This window comes from Tursiops truncatus, chromosome 9 (genome assembly GCF_011762595.2).
Source record: "Tursiops truncatus isolate mTurTru1 chromosome 9, mTurTru1.mat.Y, whole genome shotgun sequence".
NCBI classification, from domain to species: domain Eukaryota; kingdom Metazoa; phylum Chordata; class Mammalia; order Artiodactyla; family Delphinidae; genus Tursiops; species Tursiops truncatus.
The window spans coordinates 90,409,790-90,426,205 of record NC_047042.1 but is presented as its reverse complement, the minus strand read 5'-3'; the positions used below and the strand labels follow the sequence as shown (position 1 = coordinate 90,426,205).

The following is a 16,416-nucleotide window of genomic DNA, read 5'->3' as shown; positions in this document are numbered from 1 at the left end:
AGGAGCTGGTGGCAAGGCAGGGGCCAGATCAAGAAGGATCATGTGACAATTTTGGTCTTGGTCTCAGAAGTCTCCTAAAAGCTTTTAAGTAAGTAAGTGACATGGCCAGATGTGCATTTTTAAAATCACTGTCCCTGCAATGTAGAGAAGAGATTAGAAAAAGGGCAAGTGCTTCTGCACAGAGATAGGTAGGAGCCCTTTGCAGTGGTAGAAGTGGAGATGAACGAAGGAGATTTGGGAAGTAAAACTGACTGGTTTGGAGGACGCACTGGCTATGAAATGAAGAAGAGATAGCACCTTTTTTTCCAGCTTATATAACTGTGTAGATGGTGGCACTATTCTCTGAGAACAGGTATTAAGGTTACACAACACATAAGCAGTCCTCATGATATCATTCGTGGATGGGAAAAAATTTTTCCCCTCAGTCAGTGGTTTACATTAGCCAAATTCCAAATACCTGGATAATATTTCCATAAACCAAAACCTGCCCTTTCTCAGTTCTTGTCTTCTACCTGTCTAACATCTTTTGATGCCACTGACTCTTACTTCCTAGAAGTCATCTGGATTCCTTAACCCTTCCAGATTCTCTTATCTCCCAGATTGCCTCTCTGGACCCCACCACTACTCTTTCTCCTCTGATTCTGTAGATTTTTGTTAGGTCTAGGGATTGGTCTCACCTACTCCCTCGGCTTCAACTATCACCTCTATAAGTATGTCACCTAAAACTTAATCTCCACATTATGCGGCAAAAGGACTATGGGATTTCTATACATAATGTTAAGGAAGGACCTCTAGTATAAAAAGTAAAAGTAAAAAAGCAAAGTGTTAAAGCATCTCATACCACTGCTTATCTAGGAAAGATGCGGATGGGATGGGATGACGTATTTGCTTAAATCTTAAAAATAACATAAAATCACTTAGATTATAAAATAATATTAAAAGTGTAAGGATAAAACATAAAAGAAATTAAATGGTTAGCCATAAGGTAGAGAAAAAATAAGGTAGAGGGGTAGGTGAGATGGAGATAGAAGTTTGAGTTCTCTGAATATACTCTGTTTCATAGATTTTATTTTGGAACCAGTATATGAATGTTCTATATGTAGTTAAACAAATTTCAAATTAAAAAAAAAACTAAAGCCCTAAACAAAACCCTAAACAAAAGCAAAATGAAACTAATGCACCTGCCTATCAAGTGGGTGGCTTAACCATACAGAGAAGAATTACTTATTTCAAGTAACTTTAAAACATGATGATTTGACTGAATATCTCCAGTACATACATATAGTAATTATTGTCTTCTTGTTTTGTTTTGACAGAGATAATGCTATAATCTCCATTTTCAGTACCAATTCTATTCTTCTATACTCTTACTCTGCAAGGCTCAATTATGCTTAATGAGCTGGCTCCACATTAGATTCTAGCAATAGGTGGTGCTGGAGGAAGACTGCAATGCCAGAGGAAAAAGGGACTTGATCGTCTTAGTTGGCTTCCTATTTGCTTGAGTTTTCTGTGAACATCTACAATGCTAGATTCAACTTCAAAATGTCAATATATACTTGTTGTATTTTCCCTTCCTCTCTTTTTAAAATAGAAAGTATCTGTTAAATCATTCTCCTGAAAGTCCTAGAAAAATGACCAACTCAATGGTGATGAGCACCCCTAGTATCCATATTGTGCTCTCTAAATACCATTTCAGACTAAAAGGAACCAAGGCTCCTAGGCGAACCAACCACCTGCTGGTTCCAGGTGTAGAACAGAAAATGAACAATATCTTGTCAAAACAGAAAGCAAGGGAGATAACAGTGACACTGCGATTGTATCAGAAGGGTTCGGGAATCCTCACTGCCAAGATGGCACAAATTGAGCACCAATAAGGATAACTACAACACATTTTATGTTAAAAATCCATGAGTTCATAACAATAAACACACATACACACCATTCATTAGTCACCTCTGAAGAATGCTAAGAAACTAAGTCACTACTCTAATAATTAGCAACTAAAGGGAAAGAATCAAGCATTTAACCACCTTTCCTGTATAACCTAAGAATAGAAGAAGGAAGCTTTTTTTCTCTTCCAGTTGAGAAATAAAGAGGAATGACAGAATGAAAATGTCACCATTTTTCAAAGTCCTAATGAAATATGGAATTTTGGCAGTGCTCTTTAACGCCATTAACATCAGGAAAAAGACAACCAGACATCATAAGCTTCCTGCTTGAAATACACACAGACATATGGATGGAAGTATTCTTATGAAACAGCCTCTACATTTTTATCACCAGTTTACACAAAATACGGGAGACAGGGAAGCATGTTAAATGACTTAAGGAGAGGTCAGCAGAATTCACAATAAGGTTAACTCTACTGGACCAACAACCCAGTTTATCCAGCAAATATGTTAAAAGGAAGGAAAAAGAAAGCCAAGCAAGGTGAAGGGGGCATCTGAAATTAATTAAAAGATATGTTTGAGACAAACCTACCAAATGCATGGTAAGTTCTCCAGCATTTCAGGCTGCCTCATTAAGAGGAGGCAAAAGATTCAAGACTTAATACACTTACCTGATTAGACTTTTCTACTGTACTGCTGGGAACCTCAGTAGTGTCCTTCACAAAAAAATTATCTATGATGTGTCTCTCGGCACATTCTTGGCTGCAAACTGGACATCGAATGACTCCCACTAGGAAAGACAAAATTGTGTTCTAAGTTGTTTTTGGTTAAATTCAAGTATAACTGACATAACATTAAAATTAGTTTAAGGTGTACAATGTAATGATTTGATATTCGTATATATCACAAAATGATCACCACAAAAATTCAGTTAACATCTGTCACCATGAACAATTACAACTTTTTTTTTCTGGTGGTGAGAACTTTTAAGATCCACTCCTCTAGCTACTTTCAAATATACAATACAGTATTCCTAACTATAGTCACCATGCTGTACATTACATCCCCATTTTATAACTGGAAATTTCTACCTTTTGCCCCTTTTCACCCATTTCGCCCCACCCCCACCCCCACTTCAGGCAACCACCAATTCTGTTCTTTATATCCATGAGCTCACATTCTAAGTTTTAATACAAACATACTGAGTCCTAACCCAACACATCTCATCCAAACTGTGAATGGAATGTCCACTCTCTTCAAATTCATACCTATTACTTAACACAAAGCAATTCAATTTATGTATATATAGGGGTTTTAGATGCGTGTGTGCACCCACACATGTGTGTATACATGTGGTGTGTATGTGTATATGTCCCACACTAGTATATTAAATGATGAATGAATGCTCATAATTTTAAATGAGATAACCTTCCAAATAAATATCCTTTTGACTATTCTTTTTATTGTTTAGCAACTTCTCTCACAGTGTTTTTCAAATAGAGATGTGCAGAATCATATGGAGACTTTAAAAGAATGAGAGTTCTGGTTCTCTCTGGACCTATGGAATCAGGATTTCTGAAAGTGGAACACAGACATACCCATTTTGTTTATGTTTGTTTTTGTTTTGAATCTCGATTCAGAAACACCAATCTGCTTCCTTTAACAGGTGCAAATAGCGTTCCTTTTGGGTGGGGGGGCGTGACTCTTTCATAGTGATTGGTAAAACAATAAATAATTAATAATTGTGAATGAATTAAAATCTAAATTTTTGATTAAATTAAAAAAATTAATATAAACTTGATGCAGTAATTTGTACCAAGGAGACTGCAGTAAGGTCCCCAGATACATTTTTTTCAAAACGAAATGCATAAGAATGAACACAAAGTAATCCAAAGGTCAATTTCATTTGTATATACAAGCAATAAACAAACATTTTAATTAAAAAAACTATTTTACAATAGCAACAAAGAAAAGTACTTAGTAGTAAATTTTTTTAAATGTATAAGGCCATTGTGTAGAAAAATGTTAAGCTATATTTAGAATCATTAAAAAAAAATCTAAGTAATGAAAACACCATGTTCTTGATGGTAAAGATGCCAGTTCTCCCCAGACATGTCTATACATTCAATGCAGTTTTTAATAATAATACCAACAGGGATTGCAGTAGAGTTTTGACAAGCTGGGGGAACATGTCTAACAAATAAGACAGTAAACATATAAAGCTATGGTCATTAAGATGGTGTGATATTTATGAAAGGATAAACAAAAATGGAACAGAATATACATACCAGAAACACAAGACAGATGTGGCACTAGAAATTGGTGGAAAAGGGGTGCTATAGTTTGCTACAGTGGGAGAAGGATGAAATCAGATCTCTCCTTAATTCAAACAATAATTCTCCAAGTGGGGAAAGCAGGGTGGGTGGGGTGGTGGGATGAACCGGGAGATTGGGATGGACATACATACACTAATATGTATAAAATAGATAACTGGTAAGAAACTGTTGTATAAAAAAATAAAATTAAATTTAAAAAAATTCTTTTGGATAGGATAGATTAAGAACTTTAAAACTTTCAAGAGGAAATACAGGAGAGTATCTGTGTAACCTTAGAGTTGGAATAAATTTCTCAATCAAGAAACAAAGAGCAATGGGCGTCCCTGGTGGCGCAGTGGTTGAGAGTCCGCCTGCTGATGCAGGGGACACAGGTTCGTGCCCTGGTCCGGGAAGATCCCACATGCCACGGAGCGGCTGGGCCCGTGAGCCATGGCCGCTGAGGCTGCATGTCAGGAGCCTGTGCTCCGCAAAGGGAGAGGCCACAACAGTGAGAGGCCCGTGTACCGCAAAAGAAAAAAAAGAAAGAAACAAAGAGCAAGGGCATAAGAGAAAGATGAGTAAGTTCAGTAAAGTTAAGAACTACAGTTGCACAAAAGATTACCATGAAGAAAGTGAGAAGATAAGCCCCTGATTGGGAGAAGATATACCTGACACACAGCACTGACAAGAAATTAGTAATTAAAATCTGTAAAAATGTGACAATGCATTTCACAAAATAGAAAGATTGAGTAAACATGTTTTTCCTTATTCCAGATAAGTACAGCTAAAGATTCTAGACAGCCTACATAAAACTGAGAAAGGTAGACAGGAGGCAGACTGTCTAGAGACCTCAGGACCCAAGGAATGACAACGGTGAGTTCACTGGGTTTTCTTTTAGCCTCATATATGCCAAAGTAGGTGCTCATGAAGCTACCATCTCAGAAATATCAACAGGTGTAAACAAAGAAAAGTCCACAAAAGCCCGTTCCCTCTATCCAGAGGACAGGAAAAGGGCAGCCTGGCAAGAAAGAAAACTACTCCAGCAAAACACCACAGAAAAAAATGTGCTTCCTCTCCCACCAACAAAGACCCAAGGGGAAGCCTAGACTTCTACCCTGGCCAGGCAGAAACCAGGTGCCCCAACCATCTCCTGCTGGCTGTCAGAGAAGCCTGGTGGGGAGTTAGGGCTTTGGTCCTCACTGGGTGGTAATGAGGCCCCAGCAGTGTCAGTGGAGACTATGTGAGGAGCCTGAGCTTGTAACTCCAGGACAGTAATGAGGTACCCCTCCACCTCCATGCTGAAGGGTAGTGGAAAGTCTGGACTTTTATCGCTATTTACCAGTAACCTCCCTCGCCCCTATATCCTCACTCCTTAGATGTGTCAATGAAGAACACATGGGAAGCAGTAAGTAGGCACCCATACCCCTACTAGCCAGGGAGGTATCAACAGAGGCCTGGTGGGAGCATCAACTTCCACACCATTGACCAGTAAGGAGGAGGGCCTCTCTCTCAGGATATCAAAAGATGCAGCAAGGGGAACTCAGACTTCAACCTTTACCTCACACGAGGCAGGAAATAATAAATATACGAGCAGAAGTGAATGAAATTGAAAACTGAAAAGTCAATTCAACAAAAAGCTCGTTATTCAAAAAGGTCAATAAAATTAACAAACCTCCAGCAAGACTGACAAAGACAAAGGAGAAGACACAACTTACCAAACATAAAGAATAAAAATGGGGATATCACTATAGACCATATAGACAGCAAAAGAATGACAGAGAAATATTAATACCACTCACACAAAATGACAATATAAGTAAAATGGACCAATTCCTCAAAAGGCACAAACAAATATGAAATAATTTGAACAGCCTTTTAACTACATGGAAATCGGCTCTAAACAAAATGAAATACTAACAAACATGTATATTACTTGTATGCTGAAAACTACAAAATTAAGAAATCAAAAAAGATCTAAATATATGGAGAGACAACGTTCATGGATAGAGATAACTAATGTAGTAAAGAGGTCAATTCTTAATGTGATCTACCAGTTTAACAGAATTCCTAATACAAACCCAACAAAATTTTTTTGTAGATATAGACAATATTGTTTTAATATTTATATTAAAAGGCAAATGAAGGACTTCCCTGTGGCACAGTGGTTAAGAATCTGCCTGCCAATGCAGGGGACACGGGTTCGATCCTTGGTCTGTGGAGCAACTAAGCCTATGTGCCACAACTGCTAAGCCCACAGGTCACAACTACTGAAGCCTGCGCGCTCTAGGCCCTCATGCCGCAACTACTGAGCCTGCATGCCTAGAGCACGTGCTCCACAACAAGAGAAGCCACCGTAATGAGAAGCCCGCACACCACAATGAAGAGTAGCACCTGCTCGCTGTAACTAGAGAAAGCCCATGCGCAGCAACAAAGACCCAACGCAGCCATAAATAAATAAATAGCAAATGCATTATAATAGCTGAATCGATAATGGAAAGAAGAATAAAGTGGAGGAATCACTCTATCCAATTTCAAGGCTTATATAGCAACAGTAATCAGGAATGCCTGTTATTGACCAAAGAATAGACACACAGATGAATGAAATAGAATAGAGACCTGAAACAGACCTATACAAGTAGGGCCAACTGATTTCTGACAGAGGTGCAAAAGCATCTTTATACTGATTAAGTCCAAAATGCTGATGAGAGATATACTGTGTTCATGGATTGGAAGACTCATCACAGTAAAGATGTCTATTCTCCCCAAATTGATCTATAGGCTAGTGTATTCCTATCAAAATCCTAGCTAGATCTCTTTGTAAATACAGACAAGATTATTCCAAGATTTATGTGGAAAAGGAAAGGAACTAGCATAGCTAAAGCAAGTCCGGAAAAAGAAAAATATCGTGAGAAGACTCACTATCCAATCTTAAGACTTACATATAGTGAGTTAGACAGGGTAGTATTGGCAGTATACATGCACAGATGAATGGAACAGAATACAGCACCCAGAAATACACCCACACAAGTAAGCCCAGCTGATTTTGGACAAAAAGTATGAGAATGATTCATTGGAAGAAGGAAAGACTTTTCAACAAATTGTTGAAACAACAGGATATTCATAGGCAAAAACTGGACTTCAAACTAACCTTCACATTTTATATAAAAATTAACTCAAAGTGGATCAGATTTAAATATAAAACATAAAACTATAAAATCTTTGGAAGAAAACAGGAGAAAATCTTAAGGACGTAGGACTTGCTGAAGGTCTTAGACATATCAAAGACAATCCATAAAAGAAAAATACGGATGAATTTGATTTCATCAAAATTTAAGACTTTTGCTCTGCAAAAGACCTATAAAGAAGATGAAAAAACAAGCTACACACTGGGAGAAAATACTTGCAAACCACAGATCTGACGAAGGATTCATATCTACAATACATAAAGGACTCTCAAAACTCAAAAAAACAAAAACCCAATTAGAAAATGGGCAAAAGACATGAAGAGACATTTCATCAATAAGGATATGCACATGGCAAATAAGCACATGATAAGATGTTCCACATCACTAGCCATCAGGTAAATAAATGCAAATTAAGATCATGATGGGATACCAGCACAAAGCTATTAAAACAGCTAAAATAAAAAGTAGTGACAATGCCAAATGCTGACAAAAAATGTGGAGGTATTAGATCTCTTATATGTTCCCACTGGGAATGTAAAATAATAGAGCCACTGTGGAAAACAGTTGGGCAGTTTCTTCAAAAAGCTAAACATAACATTTATCATATGAATCAGCAATCTCATTCCTGGGCAGAAATAAATTGAGGTTCACACAAAAATCTGAACACAAATATCGTAATTCAGTGTTATTCATATTAGCCCAAAACTTGAAACAACCTAAATCTCTGTAAATAAGTTAATGGTTAAATAAACTGTGGTACATCCATACCATGGGATAACAGTCACCAATCAAAGGGAACTAATTATTGATATATGCAACAAACTGGATGGATCTTAAGGGCATTAGTGTTTTTTAAAAAGCCAATTTCCAAAGGTCTTATGAATGATCCACTTACATAACACTCTCAAAATGACAAGATTATAGAGATGGGAAACAGACTACTACTTTCCCTGAAATTAGGGACAATGGGGTGTGGGGAGAGAGGGTAGGTTTGACTATAAAGGGGTAACAAGAGGAAGAGCTTTGGTGATGGAATAGTTCTGCATCTTGATTGTGACGTTATATGAATCTACACATGTGATAAAGTTGCATTACAACTATACTCACTGGGCTTCCCTGGTGGCGCAGTGGTTGAGAGTCCGCCTGCCGATGCAGGGGACACGGGTTCGTGGCCCGGTCCGGGAAGATCCCACATGCCACGGAGCGGCTGGGCCCGTGAGCCATGGCCGCTGAGTCTGCACGTCTGGAGCCTGTGCTCCGCAACGGAAGAGGCCACAACAGTGAGAGGCCCGTGTACCGCAAAAAAAAAACCAAAAAAACCCGCACACACACAATAACACTATACTCACTATTGTAACAATGTTAATTTCCTGGTTTTGATATTGCACTGTAATTATATAAGAAGTAATCAATGGAAAAAACTGGGTACAAAGGATCTCTCTGTAACTTCCCATGAATCTATTATTATTTCAAAATAAAAAGTTAAAAAAAAACTAAAAAGAACATTTATTTAGTGCTCTCCTTATATGTACTGCTTTATCCTCATACAAATGAGGAAATGGAGATCAGAGAATCTGATTAACTTGACCAACGTCACACAGTAGTGGAGCTGTGATTGTTCAAATCACAGCTGTGATCCGACTGACCCCAGAGTGCAGTGTACTACCACACTTTACAAAAATGTCTTAGAAAGCCATGGGTTCACAGATTGCATCATTTTGACAGATAGGATATTAGTCCACAAATTAAGGATCCCATTTGTTGTAAAATGGATGGCTAGTGGGAAGCTGCTGCATAGCACAGGGAGATCAGCTGGATGCTTTGTGAAGCCTAGAGGGGTGGGATAGGGAGGGTGGGAGGGAGGCACAAGAGGGAGGGGATATGGGGATATATGTATACATATAGTTGATTCACTTTGTTGTACAGCAGAAACTAACACAACATTGTAAAGCAATTATACTCTAATAAAGACATTTAAAAAAAAGAAAGAATCCCATTTATGTATGGTGGTGAGTTTGACCTAAATGAATTTAAACCCAAATAAATGCTAGCTCAACAATACTTTGTTACCAGAAAAAGTTAGTGGGAAAATGTAATTTCTGTTCCAGTCTGAGCACATTTAAAGTTCCTCTATACAGACTGGTGGAGATCAGCATCTGGAATATATTCTTCTAGAAATTAGAGTGATTAAAATCTGATTAACTAAAGAAAAATAATTCTGTGGGAAGTGTGTAGATATTTTCTTCAATCATTCATCACTGTGTACTTAATGGCCATGGTTGTTTTTTTCTGTTATTTAGTGGGTTGAAAAAATTTTAACTGGTGCATAGCCTCCTTTAAGTCTGTTTTCAAATGTTACCTTTGATGATGCCTGCACCCCCATCCACCTTCCTGCACCACAGATTCCCCTAATCCTGCCCTAATTCTTTTCTCTCTGGCAGTTATCCTTCAGTTCCATTTATTTATATTTATTGTTTATTGTCTGACTATCCCAAGTAAAATGTAAATTGTCTGGTTAGTTCACAGATATTCCAAAGCACCTAAACATGTACCTGGCACATAGCAGTACTCAATAAATATTTGGTGAATGAGTGAATGAACTCCCTTAGTGATGCACACACCTTGTGATCCACAGTTTCACCATGGAGAAACTCTTCAGCATCAGGAAACATGCTCAACAATGTTCATAGCACCATTTTTCAGAAAAGTCTACAACTAGAAACAATCCAAATGTCCATCAACAGAACAAAAGTACTGTGGTATATTCAAATAATAGAACACTATACAGCAATAAAATCAATGCATGTAAATTACAGATGGCTGAATCCTCAAAAATGTTAAGTGAAGAAAGTCCCAGAAGAATATGTATTATACTCTATCAAAGTTCAAAAATAATATATAAGAAAGCATATATAGCTGATAAACTATAAAGAAAAACAAGGGAATGATTAACACAAAATTCTGGATAGTGGCTAGGCTATGCCTAGGATGGAGGAAAGAATAAGCAGCTCCCCTCCAATACTAATTTCAAGCCCATCTATCTTTCCTGAACCAAACCATTTCGAAGGCCTAAGAGCACATGGAGATAAACAGGTTGCAAGCAAATGAAACCTCATGCCCAGTCTAGGGTTAAAAGAGAGCCTGAGGTCTAGTAAGCAGCTACTCAGCTCTAGTGCATTAAGTATTATCCCCATTTTACAGATCAGGAAACTGAGCACCATGACTTGCCTGTGGTCATTCAACTACTAACTGGCAACTCTGGAATTTGAATTCTGCATACACATCTTATGTACATTCTACATGGAAACTATTTAAATAAAAAGAATATAGCATGGACTTTAAAGCTATATAGACCTATATTATTCCTCTTTATTGACTGTTCTATATCCCCTAAACAATCTTTCTGAGCCTCTATTTCCTCTTCTGTAAAGTAACAGTACGTGATAATCATGATAATGGTTACCATATTGAGAACTTATTGTGCTCCGGTTATAGTGCTAAGTATTCCATGCTCAACAGAACAAATTTGAGGCAGAACTGTTATAAGGATTATATTAATAAATGTATAAAAAGGGCCTAATGATGTTGGGCTGGTACCTGGTAAACCTGTACATCATACTCTATGCCCCCAATTAAAATCAGGTAACAGGTGACTCCTTCTGAAAGGACCAGCACAACCTCACCTACCTCATTCCCTCAAATCATCTACTAAGACTTACACAAATGAACTGAGTCATAGAAGTACCTCAGCCTAACAAGGAACAATGAGGCCAAACATTGGTAAATCTCAAATTTGCATCTTTACCCATACTTCATTCCCAAGCTCAAGATGTACCTTGTCAGTAGAAGAAAAAATAAGGCACTGCATATTATACAGTAAATACCTGAATGCCTATATGAAGAAAGTGATTCTTTGACACACTATCCTGGAAAGGGTGGGGATACTGCAGAAACATAATGAAGTTCCCATTTTTGAAAAGGGAAAATTTGAAATCGGAAAGGCAAGCAGGGAGTCAACTTTAATTCAAGAGAAATAGCAAAGCAAACAGACTAGTACAAATGCTACAAATTTCTTCTCTTTGCTGTTGCCAGAATATGTGCTGGTAACAAGCTAAACAAGGAAATCAACTATTTATTAATCAAGCTGAAAGAGCTAACAATTCAGTATTATATTTATCTGTATTTTAAAGGAAAAGGACTGTTGAAGTTATATGTAAGTTTCTGTGCTTGCCAAAAGAAATCATGAAAGATGTTTAATTATAAGGTCATAAAAACATGACTGATATAAGAGATTAATAATAGATCATAAATTACACATTTATAAAAGTAGCTGGACTTAAACTCACTAGGATCTGGTTTTATTCTTTTTATTCTACGAATTAAATATTTACAGTTTTGGGGCTTTGAGATGTAAATATGATTTGCTATCTCCTTTGTGAAGTTTTAGTGTCTAAACCTAAGCTCAATGCAGGGCTTATGCTTTGAAATTAAGTACTAGGAATGGCTGGCAACTCTTTGCCCATCTCTATAAAAGAGACGTATGTGGCTTCAAAGCCTCTTATTACACACTGTGGATCACAGACATAAGTGAGTTGAAGGATAGGACCATGAGATGGAGCACCACCAGTCAGGCAACTATATTTCAACATCCATGGGAGAAAAAGGAGAGGATCTATATAATGCAAAATAGTGCTCTGTCCATGGTCCTGTCAATACCATTGATGGCTTGCTACTTAAGCATATGGGTGTGAATATAACAAAAGACCCAATTAGATGCTACCTACAAGAAACCCAATTTAAATACACACACAGGTTTAAAAAAATGAAAGGATGGAAATAGATACACATTCAAATAATAAGCATATGAAACCCTGAGGACTTTATAATAGTATCAGACAGAGCAGACTACGGAACTAGAACTATTACCAGATATAAAGTGAGGACAGTGTATAATGATAAACAGCTTGATTCCTCACCAAGACATATAATCCTAAATGCTCAAGTACCTAATTAACATGTCAGAACACATCATGTAAAAACAGATACAGCTCTAAAGAGAAACAGACAGATCCACATGATAGTTGGAGATTTCAAGTCTCCTCTCAGTAATCAATAGAGCAATAGACAGAAAATCAGTAAAGACATAAAAGACTTGAACAAAAGAATCAAATAACTTGATCCAATTGACGTTTAAAGAACACCTAATGTTAGCAGAATACATATTCTTAAAGTGTGAATGGAATATTCACCAAGATATAACATACGCTGGGCAATAATCCAAGTATGGGTTAAAAGAACTAAAAACACACAAAATATGTTCCATGAGTACAATGAGATAAACTTAGAAATCAGTAACAGAGAGAACTGGAAAACCCCCGAATATCTGGAAACTGAACAACTTACTTCCAACCAACCTGTGTGTTAATGAAGAAAGGTCTAAAAACCAATGGTCTAAGCATTCTCCTCCAGAAGCCAGAAGAGCAAATCAATCCACCAAAAAAAGTAGAAGGAAGGAAATTATAAGGAGCAGAATACAATGAAGAAGAAAGAAAATGGCAATAAAGAAAAAAAAAATCAATGAAACCAAAGCCAGTTCTTGGGGGTGGGGGAAAAATTAATAAACCTCTAGCTAGACTGATCAAGGAAAAAGAAAACACACAACCAAAACCAAAAGTAAAAGAGGCCATTTCTACAGATTCCATGGAGCTTAAAAAAGTATGGGAATATTGTCAACTTGACTAAATGTGTTGATACTTTAAAAGAAACAATTATCAGAATCTTCTCAAGAAGAAACAGAAAACTTGAATATATCAATTAAAGCAATTGAATTCGTACTTAAAACCTGTCCCATAAAGAAAAGTCTAGACCTAAAAGGGACCACTGGATCCCATCAAACATTTAAAGATAATACTAACTCTAAACAATTCTTTTAGAAAATAGAGGAGGGACACTTCCCATCTTGTTTTATAAGGCCAGTATTACCCTGATATTAAAATCAAGGAAAGAAAAGTACAGACCAATATCTCATTAATTAAATATCAGAAAATCAAATTCAGAATACATAAAATTGATAATACATCAGTTAAGTAGGGTTTATTACAGAAGTGAAGGGTTGGTCGAGCATTCAAATCAATTGAAGTAATTCACTATATTAACAAAATAAAGGAGAAAAGCCATATGATCATCTTTGAAAATTTCAACACTCATGGAAGATTTAAAAAAAAACCTCTCAGCAACCTAGAAATAGAATGAAACTTCCTCAACCTGATAAAGACCATGTATGAAAATCCTACACCTAACATATTTAAATGATGAAATGCTTTCTGGTGTGATTTGGAAGAAGGCAAGGGTATCCACTCTCACAACTTCTATTCCAAGTGTTTAGTGTCTTTAGATAAAGGAATAATATTTTCAGTTTTAAAAGTTTACTTTTTTATTTTGGAATATAATTATTTTTGAATATGTAAAATATTTACATGGTTCAAAAGTCAAAAACTATATTAGAAAGTATACCAGATTTCACTCCCATCCCTATCCCTCTTATCCATTTCATTCCATCTACCCCACTTCCTATAGGTAAGCATTTTTATTAAACCATGTTTGTGGTTTATCCTTCTAAGTTAACTTTATTTTTCTGTCCATAAAAGTTCTTTTTGCAAAAATATACAAAGTATATAGCATCTTCTATGGAGTATTCTTACCTAACAAGGTTTAACATGAATTTAATCAACTACACTACTAGTGGAGAGGAATGACTTAAAAAGCCTATGAGGGAACACCACACAAATCCAGAATGCAGAATATTTTATCATCTAACTGACTGGTTCTCTCCACCAAGTACAAATTATAGAAATGAAGATAGAAGAGGGAACTATTCTAGATTAAGAAAGACTTAAGAAACATGATATCCAAATATCATGCTGTATAGCTAATCCTTGACTGGATTCTGGTTTGAACAAAACAGCTTAAAGGACATTTTTGGGGGGTAAATGTGAAGATGGACTTGTACTAGAACACTAGGAAATAATAGCTATTTTAGTTGTCCATCCATGCTAATAATGATATTGGGAGTATCAAGGTTACTTTCCTTATTTTTTGGAGATGCAAGTTAAACTATTTAAGGATGAGATGCCAAATCTGTGATTTACTTTAAAGTAGCAAAAATGGCAGCAAAGGATGTCGTTAAAAAAATGGCAGCTTGGGGGTTGGTCTCTCTACCAAAACAGCCATTAAGCTGGAAAAAACTATCAGAATCAACTATTCCAGAACTTTGAAACTGGTTCAGACATTTACAGCAATCAGGGAAGAGCTTAATGAAGGAAGGGGCTGCTGTACTTTGGTAAGAGGGCTGCTTGCTTGAACCAGCTACCATGCCCAATTCCTTAATTCTGCTGCAAAGTGGGGACAGCAGCCCACATCTCTGAAGTGGCTGGCTAGTGCCAGGTGCACAGGACCTTGAACTCAAAAATTAGGGGATTATGTGATTTAGTTAGCATGGGGATTCCCTGAGGGTCAGCTGAGATGCTTGGCTTTATTCAGCTCCCCTGGGCTGCAGTTGTTTCCCTGGCAGCACATATCAGAACATTTAAAGAGGTATACACACTTTTAAATCTACACATCTGGGGCTTCCCTGGTGGCGCAGTGGTTAAGAATCTGCCTGCCAATGCAGGGGACACGGGTTTGAGCCCTGGTCCGGGAAGATCCCACATGCCGTGGAACAACTAAGCCCATGCACCACAACTACTGAGCCTGCACTCTAGAGCCCATGAGCCACAACTACTGAGCCCACGTGCCACAACTACTGAAGCCCACGCACCTAGAGCCTGTGTTCTGCAACAAGAGAAGCCACCGCAATGAGAAGCCAGCGCACCGCAACAAAGAGTAGCCCTCACTTGCCACAACTAGAGAAAGCCCGCATGCAGCAATGAAGACCCAACGCAGCCAAAGATAAATAAATAAATAAATAAATCTACACATTTAAAGAAACCTCTAAGAGGTCGTAGGCTGAGATAACAGGTCAGTAACACACATAAGAAGGAAGGCTTTGCAAAAGTAGTTTCAAAGAAAAATGAACAGAACTTGAGGGACCTGTGAGACACCGTCAAACATACCAACATACAAATCATGGCAGTCCCAGAAGAAGAGAGAGAGAAAAGGGCAAGGAAAAAAATATTTGAAGAAATAATGACTAAAAACTTCCTAAATTTGATGAAAGACATGAATATACATGTCTAAGAGACTCAACAAACTCCGAGCAAGATAAACTCAAAAAGATCTTGTTTATTATGGTAACTCTAGAACTCTAATTTTTCCACTCCTCAGGGATTGCTGAGTTTTGCTCATTGATTGCCAGAGCAGTCCATTTGTGACTTTTCCAAACTATTTTGCAAAGTGTGTATGAATTCCTAGTGAGTGTGGTCATTGAAGTTTCTGTTCCATACTATCTGGTAGCCAGCCAGTAACCTGACAAAGATGTCCTTAAATGTCTGGATCCAAAAGGGGAGAGAGTTACCATCTCTATATCTCAGCAAATGACAGAGTCCAGCCCTCTAGCCCTAAAGGATCTGTGAGACTGACCAAAACAAACAACCCCCAATTTTTGGAGCCCTCTTATCAAAGAGCAGCAGCCTCTCCCTTCATCAAGCACTCCCCTGGTTCTTTCAAGCGTTTGATCAAGGTCTAGAGTCTGAAATAGTTCATTCTGGTAATTTTTTCCAGTATTTTTTAAAATTGTTTCAGTGGAGGAACTGACACCTAGAGAAGTGCACGTAACTCTAAAGAAAACTTCATACAAGTAATATAAAAAAGGAAAATCATAGGCCACCTCTCTCATAAACGTAGAAGCAAAAATCATAACATATTAGCTAACCAAGTTCTGCAATGCAAAAAAGGATAATATAACATCACTAAGTAGCCTTCTGCCTGGGAATGCAATTATTCTATTATTAGAAAATTAAATCTTAGAATTCACCACATAATAGATTAAAGAAAAAAATTATCCTCACTAGATGAAGTGTTTGATTAAAA

The 16,416-nt window shown here is 37.3% G+C and overlaps 1 protein-coding gene across 4 annotated transcripts in view; it reads right to left on the bottom strand.

The window, feature by feature from the left end:
• TRIM24 (tripartite motif containing 24) overlaps nucleotides 1–16,416 on the bottom strand; it is a 94,838-nt gene that overhangs the window by 53,313 nt on the left and 25,109 nt on the right. For all 4 annotated transcript variants that reach the window (XM_019949103.3, XM_019949220.3, XM_019949153.3 and 1 more), the window contains exon 2: nucleotides 2,561–2,679. In XM_019949103.3, coding sequence (XP_019804662.2) covers nucleotides 2,561–2,679 — 119 coding nt within the window. The remainder of the gene's footprint in view (nucleotides 1–2,560; nucleotides 2,680–16,416) is intronic.